This window comes from Mizuhopecten yessoensis, unplaced genomic scaffold (assembly GCF_002113885.1).
Source record: "Mizuhopecten yessoensis strain PY_sf001 unplaced genomic scaffold, ASM211388v2 scaffold5229, whole genome shotgun sequence".
NCBI lineage: Eukaryota > Metazoa > Mollusca > Bivalvia > Pectinida > Pectinidae > Mizuhopecten > Mizuhopecten yessoensis.
The window spans coordinates 440344-457253 of record NW_018405944.1 but is presented as its reverse complement, the minus strand read 5'-3'; the positions used below and the strand labels follow the sequence as shown (position 1 = coordinate 457253).

General features: G+C 35.7%; 2 protein-coding genes across 4 annotated transcripts in view; both read left to right on the top strand.

Moving 5' to 3' along the window:
• The window catches only part of LOC110450502 (zonadhesin-like), a 13090-nt gene extending 10978 nt beyond the window's left edge, over nucleotides 1–2112 (top strand). Inside the window, exons 7-8 of the mRNA XM_021498054.1 lie at nucleotides 675–934; nucleotides 1935–2112. Coding sequence (XP_021353729.1) covers nucleotides 675–934; nucleotides 1935–2112 — 438 coding nt within the window. The remainder of the gene's footprint in view (nucleotides 1–674; nucleotides 935–1934) is intronic.
• The window catches only part of LOC110450425 (zonadhesin-like), a 37943-nt gene continuing 22867 nt past the window's right edge, over nucleotides 1835–16910 (top strand). For 2 of the 3 annotated variants that reach the window (XM_021497936.1, XM_021497935.1), the window contains exons 1-9: nucleotides 1835–2108; nucleotides 4892–5086; nucleotides 5255–5373; nucleotides 5685–5887; nucleotides 6669–6861; nucleotides 9171–9373; nucleotides 11222–11414; nucleotides 13866–13979; nucleotides 15915–16159. In XM_021497936.1, the coding sequence (XP_021353611.1) occupies nucleotides 4977–5086; nucleotides 5255–5373; nucleotides 5685–5887; nucleotides 6669–6861; nucleotides 9171–9373; nucleotides 11222–11414; nucleotides 13866–13979; nucleotides 15915–16159 (1380 nt within the window). In that variant the 5' untranslated portion in view covers nucleotides 1835–2108; nucleotides 4892–4976. The remainder of the gene's footprint in view (nucleotides 2109–4891; nucleotides 5087–5254; nucleotides 5374–5684; nucleotides 5888–6668; nucleotides 6862–9170; nucleotides 9374–11221; nucleotides 11415–13865; nucleotides 13980–15914; nucleotides 16160–16910) is intronic. The other variant, XM_021497937.1, reaches the window with a different exon arrangement.

The following is a 16910-nucleotide window of genomic DNA, read 5'->3' as shown; positions in this document are numbered from 1 at the left end:
AAATAACACTTATGTCGACTTCAGCAATGTGTTAAATAACACTTATGGATAATTCATCAATGTGTTAAATAACAGTTATATCGACTTCAGCAATGTGTTAAATAACACTTATGTCGACTTCAGCAATGTGTTAAATAACAGTTATATCGACTTCAGCAATGTGTTAAATAACACTTATGTCGACTTCAGCAATGTGTTAAATAACACTTATGTCGACTTCAGCATTGTGTATAAATGACGATTGTGTACAGTAGTTTATGTTAATAATGCTTCCGTGTCGACTACAGCAGTGATGACTATTTCTACAGTTTCGAAAAATACTGTCGAAGTGAAACTTTGTTGAAACTGTTTTTGTATGCAATTGGAATAAGTGGAAGGCCCATTTTTGGTTCAATTTGTATGTTATTATATTTGGTAACGTTTCGATGGCATTTTCTATTTAGGTTTGATTTTTTAGTATTGTTTGAAATACAACTTTGTTTAAATTCCCGATAACACTTGTTTCTGGAATCTACAGGTTCAGTTTACATGTTATAAACATACAGTGAGCTTTGTTAGGTCAATCTTCCCTTCATATTTTGAAGTTAGTCCGAGTTTAAATGTTATTACTCGAACGATGCATGTCAAGTTTGTGTTTTCTTGTGTATAAATTCAGTAGCCTACTGTTTTTGTAGGTGAATGGAAAACTAGTGTTTCTTCCCTATCGGACCGCACAGTTTGAAATAGCTTTAAGTGGGACGTATGTTCGGTTGGAAACCAGGTGTGGTCTGGTGGTGCAGTTTGACGGTGCCTCTAGCGCCATCGTCCAAGTACCTAATGTGTACGGGAACGACCTAACTGGGATCTGTGGTAATTGTAACAATAACCCAAACGATGACCAGAAAGACTATTCACGGTACGAGGTCGTGGATGACTCTGATCTACAACTTCAACAGTAAGTATTCCATCAGGAATGCTAGCATTTACTGTGATAGTCCATCTTTCGGTAAGAAAACAATGATATTCTTGTGAATGTGTAGTGGCACGAGGCACTTAATCTGACTTACCGAGCTCGGCGATTCTCGTCGATTCGCTCCAAAAGTGATGTTTGTCAGTATGTAACAACACTCGTAGAAATCCACACTTGGTAAAAACGGCTGTTGGTCAGATATCAAATAAACATTCATATCCTAAAGCCTTTGTTCGACAATATTGACAAATTTGCCGGGTATTGACTGGTTCAGAAGCAAATTTAATTCACAAGATTGCTTGGTGATATCGCCTCAGTTCATGATGCCTTTTCTTATCTATACACTTTAAGTCAAATTGGTTCACTCCATGGCATTGTTAAATATATGGTATATATTTCACCCGTAGTGTTCATGTTGTGATTTATCTCGTCCTTGTTTGTTGACGCTGTGATATATTTTACCCTTGTGTGTTCACGCTGTAGTGTATGTTGACCNTCCGTGTCGACTACAGCAGTGATGACTATTTCTACAGTTTCGAAAAATACTGTCGAAGTGAAACTTTGTTGAAACTGTTTTTGTATGCAATTGGAATAAGTGGAAGGCCCATTTTTGGTTCAATTTGTATGTTATTATATTTGGTAACGTTTCGATGGCATTTTCTATTTAGGTTTGATTTTTTAGTATTGTTTGAAATACAACTTTGTTTAAATTCCCGATAACACTTGTTTCTGGAATCTACAGGTTCAGTTTACATGTTATAAACATACAGTGAGCTTTGTTAGGTCAATCTTCCCTTCATATTTTGAAGTTAGTCCGAGTTTAAATGTTATTACTCGAACGATGCATGTCAAGTTTGTGTTTTCTTGTGTATAAATTCAGTAGCCTACTGTTTTTGTAGGTGAATGGAAAACTAGTGTTTCTTCCCTATCGGACCGCACAGTTTGAAATAGCTTTAAGTGGGACGTATGTTCGGTTGGAAACCAGGTGTGGTCTGGTGGTGCAGTTTGACGGTGCCTCTAGCGCCATCGTCCAAGTACCTAATGTGTACGGGAACGACCTAACTGGGATCTGTGGTAATTGTAACAATAACCCAAACGATGACCAGAAAGACTATTCACGGTACGAGGTCGTGGATGACTCTGATCTACAACTTCAACAGTAAGTATTCCATCAGGAATGCTAGCATTTACTGTGATAGTCCATCTTTCGGTAAGAAAACAATGATATTCTTGTGAATGTGTAGTGGCACGAGGCACTTAATCTGACTTACCGAGCTCGGCGATTCTCGTCGATTCGCTCCAAAAGTGATGTTTGTCAGTATGTAACAACACTCGTAGAAATCCACACTTGGTAAAAACGGCTGTTGGTCAGATATCAAATAAACATTCATATCCTAAAGCCTTTGTTCGACAATATTGACAAATTTGCCGGGTATTGACTGGTTCAGAAGCAAATCTAATTCACAAGATTGCTTGGTGATATCGCCTCAGTTCATGATGCCTTTTCTTATCTATACACTTTAAGTCAAATTGGTTCACTCCATGGCATTGTTAAATATATGGTATATATTTCACCCGTAGTGTTCATGTTGTGATTTATCTCGTCCTTGTTTGTTGACGCTGTGATATATTTTACCCTTGTGTGTTCACGCTGTAGTGTATGTTGACCTTGTATGTTGGCAATGCAATATATTGTATCCATCTGTTTACGCTGTAGGGCATGTTGTCCTTGTATGTTGACGCTGTGATATATTTTATCCTTGTGTGTTTACGCTGTAGGACATATTGTCCTTGTATGTTGGCGCTGTAATATATTTTATCCTTGTGTGTTGACGCTGTAGGGTATGTTGTCCTTGTATGTTGGCGCTGTAATATATTTTATCCTTGTGTGTTGACGCTGTAGTGTATGTTGACCTTGTATGTTGGCGCTGTGATATATCTTGACCTTGTGTGTGTTTGCGCTGTAGGGTATGTCATCCTTGTATGTTGGCGCTGTAATATATTTTGTCCTTGTGTGTTCACGCTGTAGTGTATGTTGACCTTGTATGTTGACACTGCGATATATCTTGTCCTTCTATGTTGACGCTGTGATATATCTTGACCTTGTTTTAACGCTGTAGAGTATGTTTTCCTTGGATGTTGGCGCTGTAATATATTTTATCCTTGTGTGTTTCATCTGTAGGGTATGTTGCTTTGTATGTTGGCGCCGTAATATATTTTGTCCCTGTGTGTTCACGCTGTACAGTATGTTGTCCTTGTATGTTGGCGCTGTGATATATCTTGACCTTGTGTGTGTTTGAGCTGTAGGGTATGTCATCCTTGTATGTTGGCGCTGTAATATATTTTATCCCTGTGTGTTCACGCTGTAGGGTATCATGTCGTTGTATGTTGGCGCTGTAATATATTTTGTCCTTGTGTGTTCACGCTGTAGTGTATGTTGACCTTGTATGTTGACACTGCGATATATCTTGTCCTTGTATGTTGACGCTGTGATATATCTTGACCTTGTGTATGTTTACGCTGTATGACATGTTGTCCTTGTATGTTGACGCTGTGATATATCTTGACCTTGTGTATGTTTACGCTGTATGACATGTTGTCCTTGTATGTTGACGCTGTGATATATCTTCACCTTGTGTATGTTTACGCTGTATGACATGTTGTCCTTGTATGTTGATGCTGTGATATATCTTGACCTTGTTTTAACGCTGTAGAGTATGTTTTCCTTGGATGTTGGCGCTGTAATATATTTTATCCCTGTGTGTTCACGCTGTAGGGTATAATGTCGTTGTATGTTGGCGCTGTGATATAGCTTGTCCTTGTGTGTTCACGATGTAGGGTATGTTGTCCTTGTATGTTGACGCTGTGATATAGCTTGTCCTTGTGTGTTCACGCTGTAGGGTATGTTGTCCTTGTATGTTGGCGTTGTAATATATTTTGTCCTTGTGTGTTCACGCTGTAGGGTATGTTGTCCTTGTACGTTGACGCTGTGATATAGCTTGTCCTTGTGTGTTCACGGTGTAGGGTATGTTGTCCTTGTATGTTGGCACTGTAATATATTTTGTCACTATGTGTTCACGCTGTAGGGTATGTTGTCCTTGTATGTTGGCGCTGTGATATATTTTGTCCCTGTGTGTTCACGGTGTAGGGTATGTTGTCCTTGTATGTTGGCGCTGTGATATATATTGACATTGTGTTAACGCTGTCGGTATGTTGTCCTTGTATGTTGGCGCTGTAATATATGTTATCCTTCTTTGTTCACGCTGTAGAGTATGTTGTCCTTGTATGTTGGCGCTGTAATATATTTTGTCCTTGTGTGTTCACGGTGTAGGGTATGTTGACCTTGTATGTTGACGCTGTGAATATCTTGACCTTGTGTGTTCACGCTGTAGTGTATGTTGACCTTGTGTGTTGACACTGTGATATATTTTGACCTTGTGTGTTCACGCTGTAGAGTATGTTGTCCTTGTTTATTGGTGCTGTAGGGTATGCTGGTCTTGTATGATGACACTGTAGGGTATGTTGTCCTTGTGTGTTCACGCTGTAGGGTATGTCGTCCTTGGTATGTTTAGTCTTGTGTGTTGTCATTTTGATTCGTTTATTTTTGACATTAATGTATATTTCGTCTTTGTTTCGAAACTGTGTTATGTTTTGTCTCTCTGTATTGGTCCTGTGCTTAATTTTGTTCTTGTGTGTTGACGAAATATTTGGTCCTCGTTATATTTTGATTGCTGTTCGTTTCAACGAAGACCTTTTAAAAAGTATGGCTAAAATGTTGTTCAATTTGCTTTCGATTATACGATATTGCAGAAATTGAGGCCTTCACAATGTTACACATTTCGACAGCTTATTTAATTTGATTCACTGATGAAGGAGTAAACACAGACAAACTTGATTATGAAACGAGGTAAACTCATGATTATTCCCAAATTTATGTTTCAGTTGCAAAAAAGTAGAAGATTTCCACCCTTGTGCACAGAACCCAACGTTTAAGACGGAGGGAGAAACAACGTCCGTCTGTAGGGTCATGGACCCAACAAGTACTACACAAAGTGCCTTCAGCGAGTGTTTCAAAAGTTTTAGAGAAACCGCTGGACTTCTATTTAGTTCTTGTGTGTATGATTACTGCGCGTTCAGGTAAGACATAGGGACACGGGCTGTTCAACGCCAGGTTATCGAAAACGCGCATTTTGAAGTCTGTACACTAATTAATTGTATGTGTTTTATTCATCTCAGTCACTAAAATATAATGAAATGTAACTTTATTACGAGGGAAGCATAACGTTTGTAACTAATTATTTATAGGGTTGACAACGCGGAAGGGAAAACTCTCGAGAAGGTGCTCTGTGATGACGTCAGTGACCTTTCCTACCTGTGTGCAATGGGAGGTATCACAGTCAAATGGAGAACGTCGACGCTCTGTCGTAAGCTTCGTCTTTGTCAAGTTTGCTTTAAGTTTTCCCCAAATGAACACAATGTCCATTAACGAGCCTTTTTATCTTACTGAAATATCGTAACTTGGCCAATGTATCATGGCAGTAACATCATTCAGACCTGGAAATAACCTCATGTGACTAGGGAGACATCGCCGAAAGGTTAGCGGTACTAAAACAATTGTCATATAAAGTTAAAATTGAGGCGTAATTATCCAGTATTGAAATATATATTTAAATTACAATGCTGTCACAAAGTTCTAATTTTTCTTCTGCATTCGTTTTTCTTAATTTTTACTCAGCGTTACCGTGTGGACCAAACTCGCACTACAGTGCTGATATGTCAGCTTGTCCTGCCACGTGTGTGGACAGGGAAGCCCCCAGCAAATGCACTGGGAACGCAGTTGAGGGGTGTGAATGTGATACAGGGTATGTTCTCAGTAACCAACGCTGTGTTCGCGTGGCCGAATGTGGTTGTACTGACGACGACGGGCAATACTACCCGGTATATATTATTGAAACCAAATAATGCAAAACTATTTAAATGAAACGATAGTTTAGTTTTTCATTTTATTTATCTATTTATTTTTATGTCATTTTTTATTTTTACTTTTTTGTTTGTTTAACTTGCTAACGGTTTAAACGGTTTAAAAAATATGTTTCTTTTATATTTCTTTTTTGTACGTATTCACCTTTTCTATGTTACTTTTTTTTAGTTTTCCATTTCAAGTTTCCCCTCTGGTTTGTTTTTATAGTTTCTTTATTATACTTTGTCTCATTTTAACTCGTTTTGATCTATCATTGTGCAGTTCTCTGTTTATTAAACTTTTCTGTACTTACCCTTAATTTTGGAATTTTTTTTCTTCTTAATGTGTTACTTTTTCTGTTTAACTTTTTCTACTTACTTTATTTCTCTACTTTTTTTTCTATTATGCTTTTATTCTACTATTTTACTTTCACCTATTATTCACGTTTTCCTGTCTAATTGGTTTTCATTGCTTTTTCCATATATGTTATTTTGTTAGTTTTACATTTTGTGTTAGATCAACAAGCAGATATCAACTTTCCTTAAATACAGGATTAGAGACGTAAAAAATGTAGACCCTATTGAAATGATAAGTTATTTCATTAAGTGATTATCCCCTATAACATTTAATGATTATGATGGTGTACATGTTTGCATTCTGTTTTATATTTACCCCAAGGTTTTATCTCATTTTTTTTAAAATATGTGAATTAAATATTAATTTATTGTAAATATCAAATGAAATGCCTCATATTTGCAGTTGGGAACTAAATTCGTCTCCAAGGACTGTTCAGTAGTGAGACAATGTACAGCAGTAGGTAACGAGATGAAGATTGTTGTCAAGGAAACGAGGGACCCATGTGGTACTAACGCTGAGTGTAAACTCCAGGATGGTCAATACACGTGTGTATGTAAGGCACGACACAAGGGGGACCCCCTGAAGGGTTGTACAGGTACGAAAGTTGTAAAAAGATTATAGTAGGAAAACCAAGATAGAATACTTATCAATTAACGACGATTTTATAACTTCTGTTGTTTTCAATATATAAAAAGACCTCTTAATCACATCATAAATATGATGTTTAATTCGTTTTCAATCTATTGTAGAATGGTGATCATTGTCGCAATCTTTTTTTGTTTTTGTTTGCCAAAGTCTCGCTAAGATTATACATGTCACACCGCTCACTTTTACCTGAAAAAAAATATCCTATATAGTTGTGTCTTTTATAAACTATCCGTTTTTCAATCGATAATGATCTACGGTCGAATATTGCTTGAGCAAATTTTGTGCGGATGATGGACCAACGTTGTGCGATAACAATAGTGGTTGGTGTAAATGTGAACTGGCTTAATAACATATGAAACATTATAGCATACAATATTTGATATAGCGACCTATCTAGCTAGAATAAGGCACCCTTAAGCGTTTTATAGTGCATAGATATACAATTCATCAATACAATTAGCATATACATTAATCATTACAATTTTGAGGAATTCGCTGGAAGTGCCTTATAAGGCGCTAATTACTAGTCCTATGCCACCTGGCTAGTATCTCCTTATGTGTGTTTGTCTGTGTGTGTGCTGGAGATGTAATGCGTTCTGTTTGTAGTGGGACCGTGCTTCCAAATGTATTTATAGTGCCACCTCACTTGAATGCAACAGCACAGATACCGCAGCATCCACCCCAAACCAATGTATACTACACCTGTGTTGTGTGGGCAGGAGAGAAACCCTTTCTCTTAATATTCCATCCGTACCACGACATCGGGGATCGAACCCCGGCCGCCTGCGTGGAAGGCCGGAAAGTAACCACTCGACCAATCCGCCAATAATATATGCGGTTTCGTGTTTAACATATAAACTTGATTTTTTATATATATTCTACCTACGGGCTATAGACCAAAGCGAATGCAAATACCAAAATTGAATGTCCTTTTGTGTTTTCATAACAGACTTACGTTATCATATATCGGCTCTCTATTTCAGGCACAGGGCGCCAGATAAACCTCTGGTCTTTCATCAAAATGTTACTTAACTGTTCTGTTACCTGGGAGCCAAACCCATTCTTGACAGTCTAACGGTTACTGTAAGAATGTGTAACACGCAATGTGAAATTAAACATAATTTTAATAAATATGATAAGAATTTTTTATATACAGTGTTCTTCATTCCATTCGAAACTCCCAGATTATTTCCATTCCGTTTTATTGATCAACTACTTGTACCAAATCGCACATTTTATTCAGAGAGATTCGCACAACGGGGATAACGATTGTTAAATCGCACCGTTGTGTGACCATTTGTGAACGATCTGCGAACGGTGTGCGCACGCAATTTTTGTCGCGTTGTGTTGTGTGTGGTCACATAACTATACAAATGTGATGATCTAATATAAAGTTAATAATGACGTCACTATATTAAGGCAACATTTGATTGTTACGTTAGTCGAATATTCCAGCTTAATATTAATTTTGACGGGACAATGACAATCTCCCTTTCGCTTGTTTGACAAGGTGGTCTGATTTACTGCTCGAACGCTCTGTTCGTCAAAATTCAAATAAGATAAAAAAAACGATTGTACCGATACAGCAATCTCCCATAATTTCAGGAAGTAATAGAAGAGAAAATTCATAAGTTTTCCGTTAAGTGTCTTATATATCTTATATGTTTGATAGTGAACTGTTAAAATCGAGGGCAACATATCAAATAATTAGATATCAATTCTAAATATCAAATACTTCAGGTGAAAAAAAGTATAGAAAATATGCCATGGACAAATTTTTTGAAAGGTCAACCATAGTCCACATGACCTACTTTCTGTACTTGACACTCATTACAAAATCTGTCACGAATACCAATCGAGTAACTTCTTTGAAAACAGCATGTTAAATCGTGATAATGTCGAACTTGTATAACATATAACATTATATATGAATAACCAGAACTTGTATAACATATAACAGTATATATGAATAACCAGAACTTGTATAAGATATAACATTATATATGAATAACCAGAACTTGTATAAGATATAACATTATATATGCATAACCAGAAGTTGTATAAGATATAACATTATAATATGAATAACCAGAACTTGTATAAGATATAACATTATATATGAATAACCAGAAATTGTATGATATAAAACAGTATACATGTAAAGCCACATTAACGTATCTATTTTATGAACTTTGACAAATTTGTTCTCGAATAGCATATTTCACATGGTCTGCCATATCGATATACCTGTTTCAGAAATTACCTGTGGAACCAATGCCCACTACGTCAAAAAGGTGACTGCCTGTCCGGCCTCATGTCAGGATCCTACAGCCCCCAGCAGTTGTCAGAAACCCATGGCAGAAGGCTGTGCCTGTGACAAGGGATTTGTGAGGAATGATGGACAATGTATACGTGTTCAGGAATGTGGATGTAAAGATGATGATGGAACTCAATATCAGGTCGGTAACTTCATTCTGAGCATACTGTTGTTTGTGTTTAACGTTAAAAACGATCAAATAAACTATAGCGATGAGATGTTCGGGAGTACAAACTAGCTTTAAAAGCCGACAGCAGTCAACTAAACGATTCTATTCGGTTTAGTTTGGGCGGAGTGGTCGAGTGGTTAACATTCCGGCTTTCCACGATCCCCGAAGTCGTACGCATGGAATATTCAGAGAGAGAGTGGTGTTCTCCTGCCCACAGAACTCCAATAACCCAGTTGGAGTATTAATTGATCTGGGGTGGATGTTGCGGTATCTGTGTTGTAGCATTCAAGTGAGGTGGCACTATACATGATACCGTTAGAAGCACGGTCCCAATATAAACAGAACACATTATATATCCAGCACACGTAGGGGGCATTAGCCAGGTGGCATAGGACTAGTAGTTCGCGCCTGATAGGGAAGCTCCTGCGAATTCCTCAAAAAATGTACTGTTTAATGTATATGTTAATTGTATATCTATGTATTGAAAGCGCTTTAGAGTGGCTTATGCTAGCTAGAGAGGGCGCTATATCAAATATTGTATATTATTATTATTATTGTTATTTTTATATAAAGCTGAGGATATCCATTGAACGAATAATGACTTCACTGGCCTCATTGTTATCTCATGTTATTTTTTGCACGTTATATGCGAGATACTGTGGGCTATTGTTCTGTTTTGTCTGTTAAATCTGTTGGGAGGATTATATATGACTCATAGTTTGTTGATTATGATCAAAGTTTTTGTACGGGTGGTGAGAGTGAACAACTTTGAACGTAGTGATTTGATAAAAGACCTTATCTCCAATTTCGGGTTTGAAATCCAAACAAGCTTTATTTTCAGTCGCCATTGTATGCTCAATTTGACAGATGATAAACTCTAAACAATGACCATTCCAATCCATCAAAAGCGTCTGTATAGTGATATAGCTCGTCAGCCAATGAAATCAAAACTTTAAAGACAACCAAAAACACTATTTCAAGTCACCCCCAGGGAAAGTTCGGCGGAACAGTTTCTTGATGAGCTTGTCAATATGTAATAGATTTAGAGGTAAAGGATCCCCCACCACTGCCAAAAACTGCAACTATTCTTTGGAAATTAATATGTCCAGCATATCAGTAGCTTTCATATATCTATCTTTTAGTAAGAAAACTATTTTAAGTCAACAACAGTATTTTGAGTGTAAAAAATGAATCAGCGGGTCTTGACCAGGATTCTAACCCTGCACCTCACAATTTTACGCTACATATAATATATATAAATTCGAAATAAATCAATTCGTGAACGCCCTCGGTTAGCTCGTTACATTTGCAATACATTAGAGGGTTTTCGGAAGAGCGTCGCACGTGCATTGTCTGTTAAAAAACATACACGCACATGGCCTATCGTCAAATAGTACATGGTTATTCACCAGTAAAAAATGTCGTTACATCGCAGACATGGTACAATTCGATTTAGTGAATCAGAAACGGTTAATTGTTGGCAATATATGTAGTGTTGTGGGCTAACAATCCATTACCACTTAACCGCTATACCACAAATGTTGATTACACGGTTTAAAAAATGTGACACAACATAGAATGTAACGGCATTAAATTATCAAACTTCAAATGTTCTGAAGTAAAGAAATCCTTTTACTAAAATAATTCCAATAACTTAAATTATTCAAACCAGTTATATTGTCGATAAGGAGGAAGTGTCCTCTGTACGAAGTTTTTGATTTGACGTAGAATGAGTGCATTTTCCATGTTATACTGTCCTGCAATTACAAAATAATGTTTCACAATTCTTTCAAGAAATGGATAATTTGTTTTTTATTCAAGGATGGTGCAGAGTTTATTTCAAGCGATTGTTCGGTAGTTAGACAATGTACAGCAGTAGGTAACGAGATGAAGATTGTTGTCAAGGAAACGAGGGAAACATGTGGTACTAACGCTGAGTGTAAACTTGAGGGTGGTCAAGACACGTGTGTATGTAAGGCACGACACACAGGAGATCCTCTGAAGGCTTGTACAGGTAAGACAACGATGTTCAGTATAGGATAGGTCATGTTGTAAACAATTTCAAAGTATGACAGTTAAGTAATATTAAATTGGCTGCTCTATTCTTCGAGTAAGCATACACGAAATATTGACGAATGCAACATTTTAATAAGCACATATCTCTTTCTCTGATCTTACAATACTTGCAACATTTTGAATTTTCAACATTACACTGTGTTGATATTTCATTACAATCGAAATGAATGACACAGCTTTGCAGGCACACAAATCATCATGTGTCATTCATAAAAATGTAAATGTCATATTAACACAGTCGTTGATTAAAGGGGCATCACGCTGAAATAACTTGTTTTAATGTCTTTTTTTCAAATACTTCATAAACATATCAAGTGAGACTCCTTATGGAAAATAACGATCGGATTCGGCTGAAATAGATTCATAAAAATGATTAAATCTAAGATAATCATCGGTATTTCTACCTGTCTGACCAACGTTTTGTTAAGGGATTTCCCTCTACTAGCGCATGAGCATTGCACACCATTTCTTTGTAAACAAAATGACTGGCCGTGTGAAGTAAAAAAAAAAAATTGTATCAACGCTTCAGTAAATATATTGATACTAATTTGAGTAAAATTTAAAAAAACAATATAAATCTATCTCAGCTGAAACGGTTGTTTACCCTTCTTAATTGCTGAGTATAGATATATAGCTTGGTCATATAGAGATGTTGTTACAGTGTAAAGGGACTTTGTTTTGATTGGCTCTGAATCTGAAAGTATTTCAACTCCAAGGCTCGAGAAATTATTCGCACCCTTGTTACTACTTGTGTACTATGTGTGGATGACACCATAATTTTGGTTGTGATATTTTATGCATAAACATGTTAAAATACTGGTATATATAGTTTATGGTTGAGTGGTTACCTTTCGGTAATCTAGCTTAGACAAAATGTCATGCTTTTGACAGCGTTTTTCCTAGTCACTAGGTCATCTATCACGTGACTCGATATGTCCAGTTTCACGTGAAACATTGTCAACATAGATAGGTAGGGGTAGCTCGTTTCTGCTCTATAAGCTCTCGGACACCTATTCTGAAGTTGTCTTTACGGGCGTAAATGTTACTCTCTCTGGGCTTGTATTCACAAGACAGTTCTCATGCTCGAGCATAGTTTCTGTGCTCAAACAAACTTTCTTGTAATTCGCTTAAATAATTTCAAACGATCAAAAAGTCAAATGTAAACATTGAAACAGTATTTGGCTTCAAGTCTCTTCAAAATGTTTTCAAATCATTGACAAAACAAGATCTATTTATTAAGTTACAACAGAAAAAGAAATTAGGCTTGAGCACAAAATCCATGCTTGAGCATGAGAACGGTTTCATGAATACGGGCCCAGGTGTTGATTGCGTATCATGTTTTCTTTAAGTGTTATCCTTTTAGTGTTGTTAATGCTATCCTGATGGAATCGTGCTCTTTAAATGCATTATTGAAAGTCAAAGGCGTAGCTGTTTCCCAGTGTTTGCTGTTTGCTTCCTTAACACATAGCCTTCACACGGGAAGGGTGCTGTCATAATGAAATTATCACAGATAAAATCGATCATTTTCTTCTGCAAAACTTCTGATCGGCTGTTGTCTCTCTGAAGCGCAGATGGAATGTAGGAAAACATTGTAATGCTCGAACAATCAGGGACATATGTAAGAAATAGTGACCAAGATGTGTTATTTAAAATGGAGCAGGCATAAGAGTAAATAAGGACATGATCCCGAAAATATTTAACGAGTAATGTTCTATGTTTGTTTAAGTTTATCAACTGATAAAAGTAGTTGTGTGACCTTCCCAAGATAAAATATTATCTACCTCCTATTAATAGAAACCAAAAACAAATTAATTCGGACGATGATGATACTTGTGATCATCAATCTTTATTATTGATTCTATTCCATTTTATTGGAAAATGTGTTGCGCAGCTGTTTGTCAGAATACCATCTGCTCTATTGGATAATCTGATATTCTACCAAGCTAAGCGGCGATCATACACACAATATATTCTATCTTTCATTTTCTGTCTCAATTTATGTCAGAAGATAGAACTTTAACTCATCAACTACTTTCTTAGATAAAATATGTTCGATAGATAATAATGTGACAAAGAAGAATAATCTTCGCAACTTCCTACATTGTTGGGGTTCCGGATAATTCTCTCAACACGGAAGTCGGGAAGTAAGAATTGTTAACAGTGTTGTCTATCGTTTTTTTACATAGACATGAAATGAAAATTACAGTAAAACTTCATAGATGATCTAATGTCTCAATATAACTCAATTTCAAATATGATATACAAATGAAGTTGTTTTTTAGTAAACTAACTAAATATAACAATTGTATGCTTTCGATAATATTTGTATGAAACTTAATGCGAACCTACTACATACTCATTGATTGATAAACTCTTATTTCTCGTCAAGTACCTGAAACGTGTGGGAAGTTTCCAAAGTGTCACCCCAGCGCCGTGTGTGTTGACAATGACCATTGTGAATGTAAAGCTCCCAACCAGGGTGACGGCATCAAAGGATGTTACCGTGAGTATTAGCGCACCATTACCAAATAATACAGAAATAATTACATACGTCACGAGTTTAGACTCACGCATGGCGATTCTATCAGCATATGTTAAGTGCCAATCATAGAATGAGAGTTTCCAAAATATTTAACATGCAGGAAGTGAGCATCATGACACACGTATTATGATTAAAGAACATGTAGGTTTCGCATTTCTTCTTTTGTGCATTGTTCTTGCTCACTCGATTTTTCAGTCAGTATATCTCGATGCTTTGTTTATTGACAACATTTCTTTTCAAATTATTTGTTCATTTACAAAATATACTTTAAAATAATGTTGTATCAGATGTTTGATTATCAATAATAAACACATTTCGGAAAAGAATCACCAGATATTATCTCTAACAAGACTAAATATTCCTTTTTCAGTTTTTTATATATCTTATAAATTTTAGCGTCACAGTTAAATGGTTATCAACGTATTGTAACGCTTAATGAGGAAAATACTGGTTTTGACTTTTTGGCGATTTTAAAAATATCAGTGTTTCAAAGAACATATCTAATGACAAATTTAATAAAAAAAAATAATATTATTGAATTTAAATGTGATTTATATTCTTAACTGATATCCGCTTGAAGAGAGTCTGGTTTTGTCATAAATAATAACTAAATGTAATAGATACGGCGGTTAAATTTTGATTTACCATTAAGGATGTACTCTTCTGAGGTTTCAATCACGTTCAAGTCGCGTTTTGATCTGGTGTAAAAGGTTTTTGTATTTAACAAAGTATGATCAAGTTTATTAGCAAACACGCATCTGAAAAATATTTAAAAAAACTAGATGTCTGTTGCTTGTAGAACTTTTTTAAAAAGAATTTAGAAACAATACCAATTTGGCGGCCATTTTGAAAATGAGTATTAATGTGTATTTCTTGGGCTTCAAAAAAGGCAAAAAAATTCACCTTTTTTGACACTAGATTGATCACTTAAGTTGTCATTGTGTCGTCATTTTTATTTATAGCAGGTTCAATTTTGCTGTACAACTTTATAATGTTTAATATGATAAAAATAATATGCAACAAACTGGAAAATTATACATTATTGATATTTTTTTTTACATATTTAGTGTAACTGAAGCACTTTTGATTTTTGGCCCCGAAAAAGGGAAAAAATAACACAAATGATAATGGGACAAAAAAAGAAGCACACCGACCCCCCATTTTTATGGTTGTTTTAGAAAGAGAAACACATTTTCGTTTAATTCATTAAATATTAAAAAAGTTTAATACCAGAACTTTTTATATCAAGCGTTTAATCTGCAAAAAATGGTAAAAAAAATGAGTATTTATTCATTAAAAAATAGGGGGTAGGGGTAACTAAAATCGGCTTTCTGAGTTAAAAGAATAAGATTAAGAAATGTTACTTCCATAATTTAAAAGAAAATAATATTTTTATTAATTCTACAAACATTCATACATATCTGATAACACACTTGAAAGAAATTGTATGAATTTGTTCCGCAAATGGTCAAAACCTAAAAAATCACCTAAAATAACATGTTGTGTTAAATTGGTATCTTTGATCGATCATAGCACAAAAACGAATACACCGACATATCGTTTTTTTTGCATTTTCTGCTTTGCCATTAACTCCATTTTCCAAACATCCATATAAGAAAAAAAGTTTAATACAGGGAATTGTTGACTTCTCAGAGGTGTACATCCTTAAGTACAGTGTGTATATTTACGATGAAGTGTATGTTTATATCAAATAAAGAGAGATGTTGCTCTGATTTATCAATTGTCAAATAAAATCTAAACGGAATTTTTAACATTTTTTTTCGTTGAACATCATGTCAACTAATCTCGAGTTTCCCCTAGTTCAAGAGACATGTTTTGGTGAGTTCCGATGTCATTAAGATAATGAAGTACAGTGTTTTATATTTTCTTTTTCAGCTGTGTGTTGGTGTCAGGCATCCGGGGACCCTCATTACATAATGTTTGATGGACAGCGTGTCAATTTCATGGGTACCTGTAAGTACACTCTGTCCCAGTACCAAAAGGTGGGAGACACATGTTCGTACGCTGTGGAGGTGAAGAACGAGCATAGAAGTGGATATACACACGTGTCCTACACGCGTCTGGTTGACATCAGAGTTTTTGACACAACCATTAGGCTTCACTTACAGAAACGTGTCTACGTACGTAATTAACCATTTTGTTTCGACTACAGCAATGTATGTAAATGACGCTTATGTCGACATAAGAAATGTTTTTAGATTTAACGTCTATGTAGACTACATCAATGTGTGTATTTACCGCTTATGTCGACTACAGCAATATGTATACATGACTTTTTCCCCACTACAGCAATGTTAGCATTTAACGCTAATGTCGGCTACAGTTATGTATGTAAATGACGCTTATGTCGGCATAAGTAATGTTTTTAGATTAAACGCCTATGTAGACTACATCAATGTGTGTATTTACCGCTTATGTCGACTACAGCAATATGTATACATGACTTTTTCCCCACTACAGCAATGTTAGCATTTAACGCTAATGTCGGCTACAGTTATGTATGTAAAAAACCCTTATGTCTATTACAGTAATGCTTGTAAATAAAATGCCTATGTCGACTACATCAATGTTTTCATTTAACGCTTATGTCGACTATAGAAATGTATGTAAATAATGTTATGTCCATTACAGCAAGTATTAAATAACACTTATGTCACCTTCAGCATTGTATCAAATAACACTTCAGCAATATGTTTAAATAACACTATGTCGACTTCAGCATTGTGTCAAATAACCCTTATGTCGACTTCAGCATTGTATCAAATAACACTTATGTCGACTTCAGCATTGTATCAAATAACACTTATGTCGACTTCAGCATTGTATCAAATAACACTTATGTCGACTTCAGCATTGTATCAAATAACACTT